The sequence below is a fragment of the Panthera pardus genome, unplaced genomic scaffold, assembly GCF_024362965.1.
Source record: "Panthera pardus isolate Hobbes unplaced genomic scaffold, ASM2436296v1 HiC_scaffold_25, whole genome shotgun sequence".
Classification (NCBI taxonomy): Eukaryota; Metazoa; Chordata; class Mammalia; order Carnivora; family Felidae; genus Panthera; species Panthera pardus.
The window spans coordinates 22,626,294-22,646,359 of NW_026526821.1; the positions used below are offsets into that span (position 1 = coordinate 22,626,294).

Sequence of the window (20,066 nt, forward strand, 5' to 3'; positions counted from 1 at the left end):
GCCTAATTCCAAATTGCCGGGGGAGTCCCTAGAGGTGCCCACCCTTCCCCAGCCTCTACCCTGCCCTCCTCTTTATCACTTTCTTAGCTTTGATGCCCATTTCACTTCCCAAAACCATGCCCTGAGCCCATGGTTCTCACACGGGCAGATAGATAAAGTGCTACGTGTAGCATAGGTCAGACATAGAATACACTTAGCCTCTAGTGGTCCTGGATTATAAGGGTGCCAGGCACTTTTCATGCATTATCTCATTTAATCCGCTCCATGCCTCTGTGTGGAAGGGAGTGTTATTGCCCTATTTTACAGATGAGGAAACTATAGTAGTAATGGTAGTAGTAGTAGTAGCAACCATTGCCTGGCAGGATGCCGCCTACTCCAGGAAGCCCTCCTAGACTCTCCAGGCTGTGTGGTGCTCCATCTTTGCTGCAGTGTCAAGATCTCCTTCTCTACTTCCCCTCTGGACTCCTGCTCCTTGAGAGTCAGGGCCTTGTCTGATTCATTCCCGTGTCCCTGGCACATAGTTGGTGCTCCCCGAAGTGCTGTGGCTGGTACTGAGCCTCACAACACTAACCTTCCTGGGTCATGTCTGTCCCCGTGCCCATCGGGCCCCAGGAGGACAGTGCGGACCTGAAGTGCCAGCTGCACTTTGCAAAGGAGGAGTCAGCCCTCATGTGCAAGAAGCTCACCAAGCTAGCCAAGGAGAACGACAGCATGAAGGAGGAGCTCCTCAAATACCGCTCGCTCTACGGTGATCTGGACAGTGCCCTGTCTGCCGAGGAGCTGGCCGACGCGCCCCACTCTCGGGAGACCGAGCTGAAGGTGCACCTGAAGCTGGTGGAGGAGGAAGCCAACCTGCTGAGCCGCCGCATCGTGGAGCTGGAGGTGGAAAACCGAGGCCTGCGGGCGGAGATGGACGACATGAAGGACCACGGCGGCGGCTGCGGAGGCTCGGAGGCGCGCCTGGCCTTCTCGGCGCTGGGCGGCGGCGAGTGCGGGGAAAGCCTGGCGGAGCTGCGGCGACACCTGCAGTTTGTGGAGGAGGAGGCGGAGCTGCTCCGACGCTCCTCAGCTGAGCTGGAGGACCAGAACAAGCTGCTGCTGGCCGAGCTGGCCAAGTACCGCTCAGAGCACGAGCTGGATGTGACGCTGTCGGAGGACAGCTGCTCCGTGCTCAGTGAGCCCTCGCAGGAGGAGCTGGCGGCTGCCAAGCTGCAGATCGGTGAGCTCAGCGGCAAGGTCAAGAAGCTACAGTATGAGAACCGGGTGCTGCTCTCCAACCTCCAGCGCTGTGACCTTGCCTCCTGCCAGAGCACACGGCCAATGCTGGAGACGGACGCCGAGGCCGGGGACTCTGCCCAATGTGTGCCCGCTGCTCTTGGCGAGGCCCACGGCCCCCATGCTGCCCGGTTCTGCAGAGCCAGGGAGGCCGAGGTGCTGCCTGGGCTGAGGGAGCAGGCCGCCCTGGTCAGCAAGGCCATCGATGTCCTGGTGGCCGATGCCAATGGCTTCTCGGCCGGCCTCCGCCTGTATCTGGACAACGAGTGCACTGACTTTCGGCTGCACGAGGCCCCCGACAACAGCGAGGGTCCCAGGGACACCAAACTCATCCATGCCATCCTGGTGCGGCTGACCATGCTCCAGCAGGAGCTCAATGCCTTCACCCGGAAGGCGGACACTGTCCTCGGGAGCTCTGCCAAGGAGCAGCCAGAACCCTTCTCGTCGCTGCCTGCCTTGGGTTCCCAGGGGTCCTCCAAGGAGATTCTTTTGGCCAAAGACCTTGGCTCAGACTTCCAGGTAAGATGTCCCAGTCACAAAAAAGATGTCCCTATTATTTTTTTGTTATAAACTGTCTACTGAATCATCTGTAGGACAGAGAGGGACACAAGGCATAAGTGTACAGCTTAATGAATTTCCCCAAGATGAACACACTTGAGTAATCATCACCCAGAACAAGAACTAGAATGTGACCAGCACCCCAGAAGCCCCTCCTCACGTCCCCTTCCAGCCACTATCCCCATTCCCAAGGGAGACCCCTCTCCTCATTCACTTTGTCTGTCTTTGGACTTTATATAAACTGAATCATATAACACATACTCCTTTATGCCTGGCTTCTTTCCTCAGTGTTTTGTTTCTTGTCTCATGTAGTAATAATTTGTTCATTCTCGTTACTGGACACGATCTCATTGAGTGAATATGCCCCAATTCACTTAGTCATTTACCATTGATAGATATAGGGGTTGATTTCGAGTCCCCCCCCTTTTTTTTGCCAGGTTGCCCTTTGTTCTTGTGTTATTCCTTTTGCAATTTTGATTTTAAAACACGTATTAAGAAGCAAGCAAGCAAACAAACAAACAAACAAAGGATTTTAGAAGTGCCTGGTAAAAAGAAGAAAGCCTCCTCCTTGCTGCCTATAGGTACCACTATTAATGGTCTGGAGCAGTGCTGTCCCAGTCCTGTCCAGGACAGAGGCCACTAGCCACATGTGGCTACTTAAATTTAAATTAATAAAAATTTCATGCAGTTGAAAATTCATTTCATTGGTCTCAGTAGCCACATGTCAAGTGCTCAGTAGCTCAAGTGGGACAGACCTAGACCATTTCATTATCAAGGCATGCCCTTTTAAATCTTTGTGCATTCTCTCATATATTTATCTTTCACCCAAATTGTCTTATGTGATACGTACTGACCACAAAATTGATTTTTCTTATGTAATGTAGCTAGTGGTTCATGTACTTATGATTTACTATTTATGATTTACTTATGTATTTGCTATTCATATACTTTTTGTGATCAGTGATCAGAGCTGGAGGTGCCCTGGTAAACAAAAACAGACATGATTCCTGCTCCCCAGCTTCTGTCATCTAGTGGGGAAGAAAGATGTTAATCAAAATATCCTGCCAGTGAATGTGACCTAGACTCTGGGGCATGGAAGACCTCAATCTGAGCCGAGATCAGATGGGTAGATTACTGGGGAAGAGTGTTCTAAGAAGAAGGAACAGCCTGTGTGAAGGCATCATAGCAAGGAGGAGCAGCGTGTGCGCAAGGACAAAGAAAAGGAGAGAGTCTGGGTTACAGGGAGCGTTTTCATCCTGAGAGCAATGGAAGGGGTGTTCCCATGTCTGTACAGAGATTTGGCTCTTTCTTTTTGACGACTACACAGTGTAGTTGTGCCAGAATTTCTTTAATCCATGCCCTGTTGATCTGGCTTGATCTGGCTTTTTTTTTTTTTAATGTTATTTATTATTGAGAGAGAGAGACAGAACACCAGCAGGAGAGGGACAGAGAGAGAGGGAGACACAGAATCCGAAGCAGGCTCCAGGCTCTGAGCTGTCAGCACAGAGTCCGATGCGGGGCTCCAACTCAGAACCACAAGATCATGACCAGAGCCAAAGTTGGACGATTAACCGACTGAGCCACCCAGGCGCCCCTTGATCTGGCTTTTTAAAGCAAGCAGACTCCCCCCTGTCAGGTCTCCCTCTTGGTTCTTCTTGAGGTAGGAATGAGCTAGGGCCACACATATGTTAGGACAGTTGAGGCTGGCTGAGAAAGTTTGTGCACAAGAGGGGCGCCTGGGTGGCTTAGTCGGTTAAGCGTCCCACTTCAGCTCAGGTCATGATCTCACGGTTTGTGAGTTCGAGGCCTGCATCGGGTTGTGTGCTAACAGCTCAGAGGCTGGAGCCTGCTTCAGATTCTGTGTCTCCCTCTCTCTCTGCCCCTCCCTTGCTCACGGTCTGTTTTTCTCTCTCAAAAATAAATAAACATTAAAAAATTATTAAAAAAAAAAGGTTAGTGCACAAGACAGACATTCGCAGGATCAGTGTTTGCACTAACCACTACCACTTAGCTACTCATTCATCCTTTCGACAGACTCGCTGAGTGGTTGCAGGGCTGGGTCTGGGCTGCAGAGCTGAATCCACTGAGGCCCTCGCCCTCTGGTGGGTGGTCAGAGTCTCTTATTATAGCCCAGGGGCCTGGGGTGGGGGCTGCTTCTGGCACCCCTTGGGCCCCTCCCCATTGTTACCTCTGGTCTCTTCTGCCTGTGCCTCTGGGTGCAGCCTCCTGACTTCAGGGACCTGCCAGAATGGGAGCCCAGGATACGAGAGCCCTTCCGCAGTGGTGACTTGGACTCCAAGCCCGACCCCAGCCGGAGCTTCAGGCCTTACCGAGCTGAAGACAATGATTCCTACGCCTCTGAGGTGGGCCTAGGCCTGATCAAGCAAGGGGGAGGGCAGGAGGAGAGTGGCGGGGGCCTCCCCAAAGCTGAGCAATCCATGGAGAAGCTTAGCTGGTGATGATGTGGTATTTGTGTATTCCATTTGGTTCTAAGCTTCCAGGCAGCAAGTGCTAAAAGGGAGACAAGGAAGTTGGGGCCATCCTCTTGGCCCGACAAAAGAAAGCTTATAAACTCCTTTGAAGAAATTGATTTTATTTTCCTATACTAAATTTCACTGGGAATTTAGTAATTTATGTCATTTAGTGAAACCACTCATTTCTTTAGCAGGAAGGCAGCAATCTTTACAGTCAGGCTGACTGGGTTCAAATCGTGGATCTGCTATATACTGGCTGTGAGATTGCAGATAAGTCACTTTACCTCTCCGATCCTCAGTTTTCTTACCTTCAAAATAAAGGTGATCCCTCATAGGGCTGTTGAAAGGATTAAATACATGATAAGCCTTAAATCTGGTCCCTATTAGGCGAAGAAGAGGAGGAGGAAGAAGATGATATATCTCAGGACCTCAGGGGACCCACCAGTATGGTGGCTTTGTGGCCTTGGGCATGTTCCCATTCTCTGCCTGTATCTTCCCCTTTGTAACATGCAAGGATTAGAGTGGGTGATGGCTGTAGAATTTCTAGGATTCCCTGGTCCTTGAGGAATTCCTGGTAGTTCTGAGCCCCTCTCAAGCCTACTGAGTCTCCCCCAGCGCTTCCTAATGAACCTGAAGCAAGAAAAGTCTTCTGTGGATGGGATGGAGCCTCCTTGAGATTCCTGAGCCATGGAGAACCCTGTGTGTTCCCCAAACTAAGAACCCTTTTCTTGTGAACATTCTTGGGAAGGCAATTTTGTAGTCCCAGGAAGGCCAGTCTGCAACTGCCCAGGGGGAGAAGCTCCCTTGAAGTTGATGGATCAAACTCTCTAAGTGGTTCTCTGAGCTTCCAAGCAGCCATGGCAAAAGGGGAAAAAAACAAAATAAAACATGAGATACTCGGTTTTAATTTTCTGAGGAAAGGAGATAAGCCGACTCACCTGCATGCATTGGATTATTGTTTCACTCAACCACTTTTTACTGGGCAGTTATAATTTTCCAGGCACTGTGTTAGGCATTGAGTTCAAGGAGAACACTAGAGACTGCAGGTAGTATCCAGCCCTGCAAGGATCTTCAATATCAAATAGACGTACAAGGTATACCTTGAATCAGAGTGCCTTCCATTGCCAAATTTCCATGTTATTGGCTGGATAATAAATGTTTTTTATTTTACAGAGGGACATCTTGCCATGCCTGGGAATGAGTGACAGATGACATTCCTTTTTTTTTTTTTTTTTCCCTGCTTAACATGACAGCATAACATTTCCCTCTGTTATGAGAAATACTTAAAATTTTTTTGGGGGTGCCTGGGTAGCCCAGTCAATTAAGTGTCCAACTTTGGCTGAGGTCATGATCTCATGATTTGTAGGTTTGAGCTCCATTTAGGCTCAGTGCTGACAGCTTGGAGCCTGGAGCCTGCTTCAGATTCTGTGTCTCCCCTTTTTTTTTTTTAATTTATCATTTAAAAAAAAAATTTTTTTTAACATTTATTTATTTTTGAGACAGAGAGAGACAGAGCATGAACGGGGGAGGGTCCGAGAGAGGGAGACATAGAATCTGAAACAGGCTCCAGGCTCTGTGTGGTCAGCACAGAGCCCGACGCGGGGCTCGAACTCACGGACCGCGAGATCATGACCTGAGCCGAAGTCGGCCGCTTAACCGACCGAGCCACCCAGGCGCCCCTTTTATTTATTATTTTTGAGAAGAGAGAGACAGAGAATGAGTGGGGGAGGGGCAGAGAGAGAGGGAGACACAGAATCCGAAGCAAGCTTCAGGCCCTGAGCTATCTGAGCTGTCAGCATAGAGCCCGATGTGGAGCTCGAACCCACAAGCCACGAGATCATGACCTGAGCTGAAGTCGGATGTTCAACCGACTGAGCCACCCAGGTGCCCCCTGTGTCTCCCTTTCTGTGCTCCTCCCCCACTAGCATTCTGTCTCTCTCTCAAAAATAAACATTAAAAAAATTAAAAAATATTTTAAATTGACGTATAACATACATACAGAAAAGCATATGTATTGTTTTGTTCTTCGTTTTTTTGTTATTTTTTGAAAAGCACATGTATTGTAAGTGGACAGCTCAAATAACTTCCACAGACTGAACACTTCTATGTCATCAGCGAGCAGATTAATAAGGAGAGCATGACCTGTCCCTGAAGCCTCCTTTCTGGTCCCCATCTAGTCCCCATCTAGTCCCAATCCTGACGTCTAACAGAATAGATTAGTTTTGCCTGTTTAGCTACAAATACTTATAAACAGGGGCACCTGGGTGGCTCAGTCGGTTAAGCGTCCGACTTCGGCTCGGGTCGTGATCTCATGGTTGACGAGTTCGAGCCCTGCGTCAGGCTCTGTGCTGACAGCTCAGAGGCTGGAGCCTGCTTCAGATTCTGTGTCTCCCTCTCTCTCTGCCCCTCCCCTGCTCATGCTCTGTCTCTCTCTGTCTCAAAAATAAAGATTGACATTAAAAAAAATTTTTTTAAACAAATACTTATAAACACAATTTCCCCTCAAAATGTAGAGTTTTACTGTCTTTTTCCTAAGATTTTATTACATAGTCATTACAAGCAATGAATAACTATAGCAAAATCCCTAAGCAGCATTGCATAAAGATTTAAGAGAAGTCAGGATCCCAAGATTGTCACTTGGTTAACCGCTGTTCACATTGGGTATGTGTGTCCGTGTCCTTCCTGTTTTTCTGTGGAGGTATATATCTATCTTTTTGACTTTTTATTGAAGTATAACATACTAATGTACCTACAATAAAGGACAGTATCCTTACGTGTACAGTTGATTAGATTTTTACACGTGTATAGACCTATTAACCACACATATTAATCCCCTTATCCGAGTTGTTTCTAAATTTTTGCAATTATAAACAATGAGACAGTGAACATTTTTGTGAATCAGGCTTAGCTTTCTCAGTATATTTTCCTCAAATGCATTTTGAAGAGAGAAATTATCAAGGTGAAATTATAATAATAGCTAGAATGATGTGCACTCTTTTGTTTGATCTTTATGACAGTCTCCTGCAGTAGGGACAGCCATTGTGCCTGATTCGTGCTCAATGGTCAGCTCAGGTCCCGCTTAACTCTCGTTCTCTGACCACAGCTTCTGTCCCCCTCCTTCTGTCTCCCTCTGTGTCCCTCACCCCTACCCCAGATCAAGGAGCTGCAGCTGGTGTTGGCTGAGGCCCATGACAGCCTCCGGGGCCTGCAAGAGCAGCTCTCCCAGGAGCGGCAGCTACGGAAGGAGGAGGCCGACAACTTCAACCAGAAAATGGTCCAGGTGGGTGGCGTCCAGTGCCCCCGGCCCCCTGCACCAACTCCTCCTTCTCTTCTCTGAACTGAAGGCAGAAACCTTAGGGCTCCACGGGTCTTCAGAAGACAAGGGTATCGGGGAAACCTGAGTCCAGCCCTCGCTGTATTTGATTGAGCTGTACTGGGCTGGAATCCTGGGCTTGTCATTGGTGGCCTGTGTGACCTCAGGCCAATCCTGTCTCCTCTCTGGGCCTCAGTTTCCCAACTATGAAATACTGCCCCCAACAGAGCCAAAAACCTGTGGCAGAAAGGTCGTAGGTCTGGCTGGTAATTAAGGCAGATAGTCTTGCTAATAGAAAGCTAATAGAAAGCTTAATAGAAATGTATAAGCCCTTACTGTATGTCAGGTCCATGCAATGCTCTTTTCACACATTATGTCCTTTAATCCTTAGGATTTCCCCCATGAGGTGTCCCAATTTTACAGATGAGGAGACTGATGACCAGGGAGCTGCAGTGCGTTCCCGGGGCGAGATTCTAATCCAGGTCTCTGCCCGCTCTCAGTCATGACCTTGCATTCCTTCCTGGGGAGTTGCATATTCTCACTCCCGGCATGCCCTTTGTGTTCCACATGGGTCACCTCTTCCTGCCATCGAGGTTCACCTGCCCGGGTTCCTCATTAAATGTGAAGAGTTCCCATGAAACTTTGGCAGCCAATATGTGCTCATTATGTGATGTCATGGCTTTTATAGTGAGACAGAGTTGGGTTCTAATCTCGCTTCTCACTGATCTGTAACTGTGATTGCTGCTGCTTTTGAGTTTCTCTTCTCTGGGGTTTATCTTAACAGAATGAGCTGATAGTGGTGGAGCCCCTACCAGGGATCACCAACAGGCACCTCCCAAAGTTTGCTCTCTGTCTTTATCTGAGGCCTGGAATGGGATGGGGCAGAGCTGGGAAGACAGCCGTGGGGTGCTCATGCTCTCGCCCCTCTCCCAGCTGAAGGAGGACCAGCAGAGGGCACTCCTGAGACGGGAGTTCGAGCTGCAGAGTCTGAGCCTCCAGCGGAGGCTGGAGCAGAAATTCTGGAGCCAGGAGAAGAACATGCTGGTGCAGGAGTCCCAACAATTCAAGCACAACTTTCTGCTGCTCTTCATGAAGCTCAGGTGGTTCCTCAAGCGTTGGCGGCAGGGCAAGATTTTACCCAGTGAGGGGGATGACTTCCTTGAGGTATGTATGGTTCCCCTGGGACCGGGACTAGAGCAGGGGTAGGATGGGGAAGATAGGTCTAGAGGGACACCCAGCTGGCAATGACACGGCCCTGAGGCTCATCTACAAGCCATCAGCTTTCAGGCTTCCATCTCTGCATTCATACCCTCATTCAGCATCTGCTTGTTGAGAGCCAGCCCTATACTGGGTCCTGTGGCAGGTGCTGGGGATATTGTGGTGAAGACAGACTTGGTCCTGCCTCACCAGGAGAAAGTCTCTTTGGGGGCTGGTAGATCTCTAACACCTCTTTAATATTTGTCCATTTCCCTTTTTAAGAAACCTCAGAGTCTTTATTTCTTTCTTTTAATGTTTGTTTATTTTGAGAGAGGAGAGAAAGAGAGAGAGAGAACATGAGCAGAGGAGGGGCCGAGAGAGAGGGAGAGAGAGAGAGAATCCCAAGCAGGCTCCACACTGTTAGCACAGAGCCCAACACGGAGCTCGATCCCACACTGTGAGATCATGACCTGAGCCAAAATCAAGAGTCGGATGCTCAACTGACTGAGCCACCCAGGCACCCCAACAAACCTCACAGTCTTTAGCAGGCAACAAGATCTAGGTAAATTTAATAATCTAGTTTCGCTACTATTGTATTATATGCAAATATAGTATCTACTGCACATATTGTATATATTGCACACATCTTAAGTGTATAGCTGATGAAGTTTTGTTGTATACAGCTGTATAGCCCCTACCCAGATCACACAGAGCACATTTCCAGTGCCCCAAAAGACTCCCTCCTGTCCCAGAACTCTTTTCATTCGGCACAACTGAAATCCTATACATATTAGACAAGCGTTCCCTATAACCCTCTCCCCTGGTCCCTGGCAGCCACCATTCTACTTACTGTCCCTGTGATTTTGTCCACTAAGTATCTCAAGAGGAAGCATGCAGTTTTTGTCTTTTTATGGCTGGCTTAGTTCACTGAGCATAACATCCTCAAGGTTCATCCACACTGTAGCATATTGCAGAATGTCCTTTCTTCTTAAGGCTGAATAATATTCCAGTGTATATATGTATAAACCACATTTTGTTCAACTTTATTAAGGTATAATTGACACATAGAAGTTGTATATATATAAGGTGTACAACTTAATGTTTTGATATATGTATACATCATAACATGATCACCTCAGTCAAGCTAACTAACATGCCCATATCACTTCACATAGTTATACTTTCTTTCCTTTCTTCTTTTTTTTTTTTATGGTGAGAACACTTAAATGCTCTCTTAGTACAATACAGTACCGTTATACAATACAGTATCGTTAACTGTAGTCATCATGCTGTACATAGATCTCCAGAACTTATTCATCCTGCATAACTGAAACTTTGTACCTTTTTTTAAAATGTTTATTTATTTTTGAGAGAGACAGAGAGATAGAGTATGAGCAGGAGAGGGGCAGAGACAGAGGGAGAGACAGAATCTGAAGCAGGCTCCAGGCTCTGAGCTGTCAGCCCTGAGCTCGATGCAGGGCTGAAACCCACGAACCATGAGATCATGACCTGAGCTGAAGTGGGACGCTTAATCAGCTGAGCCACCTAGGCACCCCTGAAACTTTGTACCTTTTGACCAACATCTCCCCATCCACCCACTTCCCTTCCCTTGGCAACTACTATTCTGCTTGCTGCTTGTATGAGTTTGGCTTTTCTTCCATTCCACATTTAAGTGAGATCTTGCAGTATTTATCTTTCTGTATCTGACTTATTTCACTTAGCATAATGTCCACTAGATCCATCCATGTTGTCAAAAATGGCAAAATTTTCCTCTCTTATGGCTGAATAATATTCTATTGTGTGTATACACACACACACACACACACACACACACACACACGTTTTCTTTATCCATTCATTTGTGAACACTTAGGTTTTTTCTGTATCTTGGCTATTGTGAATAATGCTGCAATGAACCTGAGAGTATAGATTTCTCTTTGAGATCCATATTTCATTTCCTTTGGATATGTACCCAGAAATGGGATTGTTGGTTCATATGGTAGTTCTGTTTATAATATTTTTAGGAACCACCATGTTGGCTTTTTTTTTTTTAATGTTTATTTTTGAGAGAGAGAGAGAGAGAGAGAGCGCGCAAGCGCAAATGGGGGTGGGGGCAGAGAGCGAGGGAGACACAGAATCAGAAGCAGGCTCCAGACTCTGAGCTGTCAGCACAGAGCCTGATATGGGGCTCAAACTCAGAACTGCGAGATCATGACCTGAGCTGAGGCCAGACACTTAACCAACGGAGCCACCCAGGCATGTCCATATTGACTTATTTTTAACCACCATATTGATTTTATCTGAAGCCCAGTTTTGGCTGCTGAGTTAGATGCTCCCCAACACCCTACAAAATGAATTGGAGGCCACATAGCCTATATTTTAAGTCAGTTTGTCTCAGGCAAATCCTCCATATTTGGTAAAAACCTTTCTAGTCATTTCCATGTGCTAGACTAACAAAGAGAAACAGAAACTTACTTTAGAAAAAACATAATAATGTGGGGCGCCTGGGTGGCTCAGTCGGTTGAGTGTCCGATTCTTGGTTTTGGCTCAGGTCATGATCTCACAGTGCATGAGATTGAGCCCCCGCATCAGGCTCTGTATTGATAGCATAGAGCCTGCTTGGGATTCTCTCTCTCTGCCACTCCCCCCTGCTTGCATGCACATGTTCTCTCTCTCAAAATAAATAAATAAGCATTAAAAAATAAAAAGATAAATAAAATTTTAAAAAGGTAAGCATAGAAAATGAAATAATTTATGTACCTGTAATTAACAGAAATACATACATTTACTGAAATAGACATAATTAATAAGATATAAACATAACTAGGGGAGCCTGGGTGGCTCTGTCAGTTAAGTGTCCAACTTCGGCTCAGGTCATGATCTTGCGGCTTGTGAGTTCGAGCCCCACATCTGACTCTGTGCTGATAGCACAGAGCCTGGAGCCCACTTCGAGTTCTGTGTCTCCCTCTCTCTCTGCCCCTCCCCCACTCACTCTGTCTCTCTTTCTCTCTCTCTCTCTCAAAAATAAATAAACATTATAAAAAATTTTTTAAAAAGTACAAACATAACTACATACATTGTAAAAATATATACACACGTATAAATATTATATGAAGTGCATGTGTAGAAATATGTATAAACATATGCATATAACTATGTAAATAATAAACTTGATATACATTCATACCCTCAAAGAATATATATGTCCATTCTGTATAATGCAGAATTATACATGTGAATGATAAAAACCCACAGGTATTGAGTATGGTGTTCTGGGTACTGTGTTAAGTACTTTAGGTGGATTATTGCATTTCATCTTTACAAATATGCTATGATACAGAGATAATTATCATTAGATAAAGATCGTTGATTCCTTGCCTCGATTCTGAACTCCAGAAGCTCTGAGAGCTATGTTTTATTGTATCGAACTCAGTGGGAAAAGGTGGGCCTGACATTCATTTGGCAGCAAAACCTTTATTTATCCAATTTCATGGTAATATTCATACGTTTATAGAGGCAACATCAGTGTGCTTGAGCATAGAGTGTTACACCAGACCCTGCTGGGCAGTTCATTTGTATAATATACAGTGTAGGTACCACATTCTCTTTCTAAATCCCCTTTCATTCTGAATTCCAAGCACACCCAGCCCCAAGGATTTTAGAGAAAGAATCGTGCACCTGTGTATACAGACAACCGAAGTCTGTATGTTTAGATACTCGTGACCAGCGACAGAATAAGGTGTTTGTTCAGGCAGGCCCTGCTCCCCCTCACATACTTGCAAGCCTCAGTGCCTGTCCTGACACTAGAAACCCTTCTTCATTTGGTTTCTAGGACATCACACCCTCTTGGGTTTCTTTCCACCTCACTCACTGGTTGTTCCTTCTCCATCTCCTTGGATGGACCCTTCTTTTCTCCCTGACCTCTCTTAATGTCAGAGTCTCTAAGTCTCCGCCCTTGGGTCGCGTCTCTCCCTTACCTACACTTACTCCCTTGGGGAGCTTACCCAGGCACATGGCTTAAATGGCCTTTCCTGCACATTGTGAATCTATCCAGAATCTATTCATTTAGAGTCTGACCCAGCCACTCTACCCTCCCTCCCATCCCTCCCAGCTGAGCCACCGTCACTTCTTGCCTGGATTGTCACTGCAGCCTCCTACCTGGTTTCCCTGCTTCTGCCCTTGCAGTCTTCCACCAAGTGTCTTGCATTTAGAAGGATACGAGCTGAGCATCTTGTATTCAGGTGGCATATATTCCATGTGGATGGCATCCCCTGCAGTTTTGTGATATGGGGTTCTGTTGCTGCAGTGATCTCATGAAACTGAAAGTCAGGTTGGCATCACTGCTCAGCTCACAGTCCTCCCCTGGCTCCCATTTTACCCAGAGCAGAAGCCAAAGTCCCTACAAGTCCCTGGCCTGGTCAGCCAGCCTTGTTCCCTGTACCTCTCTCACTTCCTCCCTGCCTCTCTTGCTTCCCTCAAACAAACGTGTTCCCACCTCAGGGCCTTTACATTTGCTGTGCCCTTTCCCTAGAATTCCTAACCTGCAGGTGTTCACGTGGCTTATTCTTTTACCTCCTTCGGGGCGTTGCCCAAATATCCACATCTCTCTAAGGCCCTCCTTGACCACCCACACGCACCACATCCCAAATCCTCTGCTTGTTCTCTTTCTCCATGGCATATCTCCATGTGACATTCCAAACATTTAATGACATTCATACATTTCACTTATTTGTTTGATTTCCTGCTACTGGAAATGAAAGGGCTTTTGTCTGTCTTGCTCACTGATATATTCCCAGCTCTGAACAAAGGGCCTGGCGCATGATAGGTATTCAATAAATATTTGTCGAATCAGTGAGTGAATACATGAATGAATGATGGGTGAGCACCCCAGTCAGAAGCTGGCTTCCTTCTGCGTCATTCCCATCCTGAACCTAGTACCCTGGTCTCCTTGCTGGCTCTGGACTTCTGCCCCAAATCCATCCACAGCAAACCAGGATGGCTCCCTCTGTCCACCCAAACCTTTGGTTGCCTTTATCTATAATTATGGGGGTGCCCATGGTCCTTTTATTGCACCCACAGGGCCTACCTTGACCCAGCCTGACAACATGGTTAATTCTGAGTAGCTCTCAGAGATGCCTCATGGCCCCTGAGCCAGAAGAAGTGGTAGAGAAGGCCACAACGGCCTGCATTTCCAGCTGTGTGCTCTTAGGCCTAGGTGGTGAGCAATAGCCAAAGTTAAAATTTGGGAAATCGGTGTTGAACTAGAGTAGTTCATCCTGAACCATAAACCCCCCTTCTTTCTTCCTACCTGACTGTGTAAGACCCTTTCTATCTGGGCCACTAGCCTGAATCCCTTCCCCCGACGGTGAGACTCCCAAGCATGATATCCTTCTACCCTCTGTTGAATGTAGGTAAATAGCATGAAGGAGCTGTACCTGCTAATGGAGGAAGAAGAATTAAATGCCCAGCATTCAGATAACAAGACCTGTACAGGGGACAGCTGGACCCAAAACACGGTGCGTTCCCAGCCTGTTCCCAGTCCTGTCCTGCCCATGGTTCGTCTATTTAGCGATCACTTCCTGCCACCTTCTCTGACCTGTCTTGCATGGGGTACTAAAGCTGCAGAGGATTATTGCCTGTTTACTGGCCCCAGATGCTTAGTGCTATGGGGTTCATGAGTCATCCAGGGTAGTGACAGATGATGGACTGTGTGGTCACATGTAAGAGAGCAGTTAATTCTGTGTGGATCACAGAGAAGGGGTAATAGGTGGTGGGTTTTGAAGGATGAATGGGAGCTTGCATAATAGAGAAGGGAAAAGGCCCTTTTGGACTGAGAGAATTGTATGTGCAAAGGTGTGGCAGGGTATTCTGGGATTGGCTGAGGCTCGGGATGTACATAGTGAAGGTAAGGACATCAAGTTGGGGGGTCGTATGAAGAGAGGCCTTGTGGTCTGGAGTCAGGAACCGTCAAATCAAGCCGTGGGGCAGAGAGAGCAATGGGGTCAGGCTCCCAGGTTCATACACAGTGAGCGTGGGTAGGTGGGAAACAGGTCATTGGCCAAGGAGAGAAGATTGGGACTGAGTCAGGCAGTCAGGAGGCTGCGTAGTTCGTATTTCCCATCTGGCCCATGATGGGTTAGACAAGCAGATCTTGGGCAAGGAGAAAGACTCAGGGCCTAGACTCTACAGAAGCTCAAAGAAGCCAAGGCCCACCTCACATTTAGGCTGCACAATAATTTCTGTAGCCTCCGGGGTTTTTGTTTATGTGAGGCTGGGGAACATGTCAGGCCATGGCTGGGCTTGTCATGCCCGTTTTATGGGTGAGATGACCTAGGGAGGTCATGCGGTTTGCTCGAGACCAGGTAGAGTCCTGGGCTGGACTCTGGGTGAGTGCTCCCAGCCCAGGCTCCCCTTCCCATGCCTTCGAAGCTCCTGACCCAGGCCTTGCCCCCATCTGCAGCCCAATGAGTATATCAAGACACTGGCTGACATGAAGGTGACGCTGAAGGAGCTGTGCTGGCTACTTCGGGATGAACGCCGTGGTCTGACTGAACTTCAGCAACAGTTTGCCAAGGCCAAGGCCACCTGGGAGACAGAGCGGGCAGAGTTGAAGAGCCATACTGCCCAGGTGAGTCCCCCACCTGTCAGAGACATTTCCCCCTTTGTTCCTCCCTCATCTAAACCCTCACAGCTGTCAGATCTGGGAGCATAGGAACCCCTTCACCTCCTCTCGTGGCCCAGGGATGGCAAGATCATGGCTGGAATCATACAGCAAGGGTACCAGAAACACTGGAGCCTTGGAGTCATTGGGCCAGGAAAGGAATGTGAAGGACTGACACATGGGCTCGGGACATCATAGGCACCTCTGTTGCACCATGGGTTCACAAGTGAGGCCAGATGCTTAAATGCCTGTCTGCACCTGGTGACGGCCTTCACACATGGCTGGGCTTCTCCCTGATGTATTCATTCACTCCCACCTCTCCTCATAAGAATCCCCTTAATCCTTTGCTACCTGGTTTTGTTTTGCTTCCTCCCCACAAACTGGGGGACTCCCCTCCCCACAGCCCAGGGAGATCAAAGGAGCCTTAACCAGGAGCCCTGGAGCTGTGGTCTCTGTTGTGTGCCCGGAGGCAAGTTGTTGCCCTCCTGCGGTCTGAAACGTGAGAGGGTGGGTTTCCTCCCACTCAGAGAGATTGTCGTGACCACCACCACCACCACCCCCACCTGTCATGACTCTTCAGGTCCCAGCTTCCCCGAGCCTGTCCCTGCTGCAGGCTGCCTTCCTGGGCATCGTGGGCCCCTTGGGGGTGTGCACACTGATGATCTCTGCTGGACAAGCAATGAAACAAACACAGAGGGGTTAAATTTCTTTCCCAAGGTCATCCAGCTAATATGAAGCAGACCTGACCTTTCTCCCAATTCTCTGTTCCTCCTGCCTTCTCATTACCATGACCCCAACCTTCTTCCCAGGGTTCACACACTTCTGGCTTCCCAGTGCCACCCTTCTTTCCTCCTAACCCTCCCTGCAGAGCTCACAGCTCCTGCCCTGTCTGCACATTTCACTGTTCCTGCTGACCCCCCACAACCCAGCCATTCCAAGTGCCCCTGCACACTGGGAAGTGGACCGGCCCCTATGGGGGTTAACATATGAGAGCACAGCCTGGGGGACTCGGGGTACACTGATGCTTGAGGCCGCATATTTACCTCCTGCCACCCTGAGTCTTGGTGCCACGAAAGCCATCACTCTGGGCTGATTGCTGCACACATTCATTTTGTGATCCTGGGTGCGTGTCCCGCACTCACCATAAACCCAGACCAGTTGTGAGAGTTGATGAACTATGAGAAGCAATAACCAGGAACCTCTGCTGTTTTGTAGCTATGTGACCTGGGCCAGATAACCTCTTCGAACCTCTTTCTCCTCTCTATAATATCAAAAAAGGTAGTTGTCTTGTTGAGATGTCATGAGGATACTGAGACAACGCTTGGGAAGCACAGAGCTTGGCATGGAAAGAGCTCCCTGCGAGCCTTGACTGTGAGGAGGGCTTAGTTCTGAGTAGGTGGTCAGCAGGCGAGGGGTCTTCAGGGCAGAGAGGCAGGGTCCCCTGGTGCCAGACACCCAGTTTGCTCTTCCTTCCGCTGCAGATGGAGCTGAAGGCTGGCAAGGGGGCTGGGGAGCGGGCAGGGCCCGACTGGAAGGCAGCCCTACAGAGGGAGCGCGAGGAGCAGCAGCACCTGCTGGCGGAGTCCTACAGCGCTGTCATGGAGCTGACGAGGCAGCTGCAGATCAGCGAGCGCAACTGGAGCCAGGAGAAGCTGCAGCTGGTGGAGCGGCTTCAGGGTGAGAAGCAGCAGGTGGAGCAGCAGGTAAAGGAGCTGCAGAACCGCCTGAGCCAGGTGAGGCCTGTCCCAGCCCGAGCTGGCTCCAGCCACCGCGGGGACTCACTGTGGGAAAAGTCCGGGGCTAGGATCTCCTTCAGTTATAGCTGGATCCAGGTGCTCAGAGAATGCAGTAGGCGCTAGGTCTATCCGTCGGACAGTCTCTCAGGCTTGCTTTCCTCTGTGCTTTATTCCGAAGCAAGCTGTCATCAAATATGGCTACTGTTAGTTGTGTACTCATCTCTTTACAGCTTACCACCGGCAATAGAGAGTTTTCCTCTTCCATAAGGCTGATTGGCCAGTTGTAAGTCATGTGCCTACCCCTAGAGCCCTCCGAATTTGAGAAAGTTAGAGTCCTCTGACCAAAAGAGGGGGATGGGAAAAACCATCATTGGCCATTACGCCCCAGTACGGTGCACATCACGCACCCAGCTGCCACCTACCAGGCTGCTATGCGCCATTCTTTATTTTGACTTTTTCCTTTGTTTTACTTTTTATTTTAATTACATAAATCAGGACATCATCTTTATATAAGACCCAAATATTGCAAAAATCATACGCCAACCCACTTCTTCCCTTTCTTGCTACTTAAATTTATGTTCACAGAGACCTTTTTTAAAAAAATCTTTATTTATTTATTTTAAATGTCTCTTTATTTTGCGGGGAGGTGAGGGGCAGAGGGAGAGAGAGAGAGAGAGAGAGAGAGAGAGAGAGAGAGAGAATCCCAAGCAGACTGCATGCTGACAGTGGGGCTTGATCCCATGACCAAGATCTTTTTTCTTTCTTGAATCAGTGATGGAATCATAAGATACGTATGTTTATATTTGTTTGCCTCTTTCATAAAGAGCTGTTCACAGCAGAGTGTAGAGGTCAGTCTACTCATTCCATCTACCTGCTGCTTAGCATGCCCAGTATGGAGCCCCCACTCTGACGTCATCCAGCTGGTGCTTAGCTGACCTAGCTGGTCCAGGAATTGCAGCATGAATTAGCGTAGCAGTGACAGCGGTTACCGTATAGAATGATGGGCTCTCTAAGGATGCCTGTAAATGGCTGCTCTCGTGGCCATTTTCCAAATCCACCTTTTGGTGGCGCGGAGCCGCTGCCCACTGGGAAGATGTCTCCTAGCCCATGACTGGGTCCTCCGGGCTAAAGCAGAGCCTGCAGAGTGGCCTGCACAGAGCTAGGGCCCGCTCACCAGCTTTACCCACCACTGACCACCCTCTTTACCCTTGCCCAGCTACAGAAGGCTGCTGACCCCTGGGTCCTGAAGCACTCAGACCTGGAGAAGCAGGACAACAGCTGGAAAGAGGTGAGGGGGTAGCAGGCCATCCATGTTCTCTTGGCTCCTGGCTCCACTGCGAAGCCCCTCACATGTGGGAGAGAGGTGACAGGGACGATGCTAACTCTGTCTCACAGGTCATACCCTTGCACTTTGGGCTCCTCGATCCTGGCATCTCTACCCCATAGTTCCAGCCAGTGGTTGGGGACTTGTGAGGACCCCCTGGCAGTGTCATCCTTCCATGCCTGGGAGAGAGGCTGGGTGTTTCTCCGTGTTCTTGGCCAGGCCTTTGCCCTCTCTTTGGTGTCGCTTGTGCCTTTCTGAAAAGCAAGGCCTCTAAGAGCTGTCTGATCTTGAGCAAGTCACTCTATCCTTCCCTGCCTGGGCTCCGGTTACCTCAGTGGTAAAATGAGAATCACATTCTATGCTGTAGCCCAGCCCTCTCTGTGGAGACCAGTTAGGTCACGTCGGTGACATTTGCTTAAGCCTCAGGTGCATTGTCCACATAGCAATATTCTGAGTAAGGAGACAGTGGGCATACAGGCTCTTTGCTCGTGACAGCCCGAGGAAGTGGTGTATCAGGGGATTTGGTTGTAAGCGACAAAATTGTGGGGAGCTGAGGCAGGAGAGGATTTGACTGGGGCTCAAGAGGGCTGGTGACGCAGGTTCTGAAAACTTGTGCAAGTCCCAGGGGACCTGCTCTGGAATGAGGGTGAGACAAGCCCTGAGCAGGAAACGTCAGGCCGCTGGTATCACTGCTAGCTGAACGTTGGCTGTTGGGTGCTTTGTTGTTGCCACCACATTCAGAATAACTTCTTTTTTTTTTTACATTTATTTATTTTTGATAGACAGAGAGGGACAGAGCACAATTGGGGGAGGGGCAGAGAGAGAAGGAGACACAGAATCGGAAGTAGGCTCTAGGCTCCAAGCTGTCAGCACAGAGCCTGACATGGGGTTCGAACTCACAAACTGTGAGATCATGACCTGAGCCGAAGTCAGACCTTAACCGGCTGAGCCACCTAGGCACCCCCAGAATAACTTCTAAAAAGACTCTTTCCCAGGGTTCTTTCTTGGAGCTCTGATTGACCAAGCCTGGATCACATACCTATGGAGGGAGTGATAGACGCCCTGTAGCCAGAAACTGACAACAGGGATTCCAGACCGGTGCTGACCTCACTCCTGCTCTACAAGAGGAGACTCAGGCGTGGGATCCAGGGTCGGCTCCCACACTGACCTCCTGTCACCTTCCCTTGGTGTGCTGGTGGCCACAACTCACTCTTCCTGCCTCTCTTCCTTGACAGACGCGGAGTGAGAAGATCCTCGACAAGGAGGGGGTTTCTGAAGCTGAGCTTGGGGGAACCGCCTTAAAAAGGTGCTGGCATCCCCTCCCCCTGCCCTGCCCTGCCCTGCCCTGCCCTGCCCTGCAGCCCCTCTCCTGTCCAACCCTTCAGGCCCTCTCCCTGCTCCACTCCTTGTCTGTCTTCTTTCCCTTGCCCCATGTGTCCACCACAGCACCTCAGCAGAGCTGATGGAGCCCTGGGATATGGTTTCTATGGAACTGAAGCCACTGAGAAGCCAGGAAGCTTGGGACAAT

The 20,066-nt window shown here is 48.8% G+C and overlaps 1 protein-coding gene across 4 annotated transcripts in view; it reads left to right on the forward strand.

Moving 5' to 3' along the window:
* SOGA1 (suppressor of glucose, autophagy associated 1) overlaps positions 1-20,066 on the forward strand; it is a 71,512-nt gene that overhangs the window by 38,058 nt on the left and 13,388 nt on the right. Inside the window, exons 5-13 of one of the 4 annotated variants that reach the window (XM_053890272.1) lie at positions 613-1,794; positions 4,056-4,196; positions 7,462-7,587; positions 8,554-8,784; positions 14,229-14,333; positions 15,278-15,445; positions 16,960-17,211; positions 18,437-18,502; positions 19,774-19,844. In XM_053890272.1, the coding sequence (XP_053746247.1) occupies positions 613-1,794; positions 4,056-4,196; positions 7,462-7,587; positions 8,554-8,784; positions 14,229-14,333; positions 15,278-15,445; positions 16,960-17,211; positions 18,437-18,502; positions 19,774-19,844 (2,342 nt within the window). Of the gene's footprint in view, positions 1-612; positions 1,795-4,055; positions 4,197-7,461; positions 7,588-8,553; positions 8,785-14,228; positions 14,334-15,277; positions 15,446-16,959; positions 17,212-18,430; positions 18,503-19,773; positions 19,845-20,066 lie in introns of all 4 variants that reach the window. The other 3 variants (XM_053890273.1, XM_053890271.1, XM_053890274.1) reach the window with 3 other exon arrangements.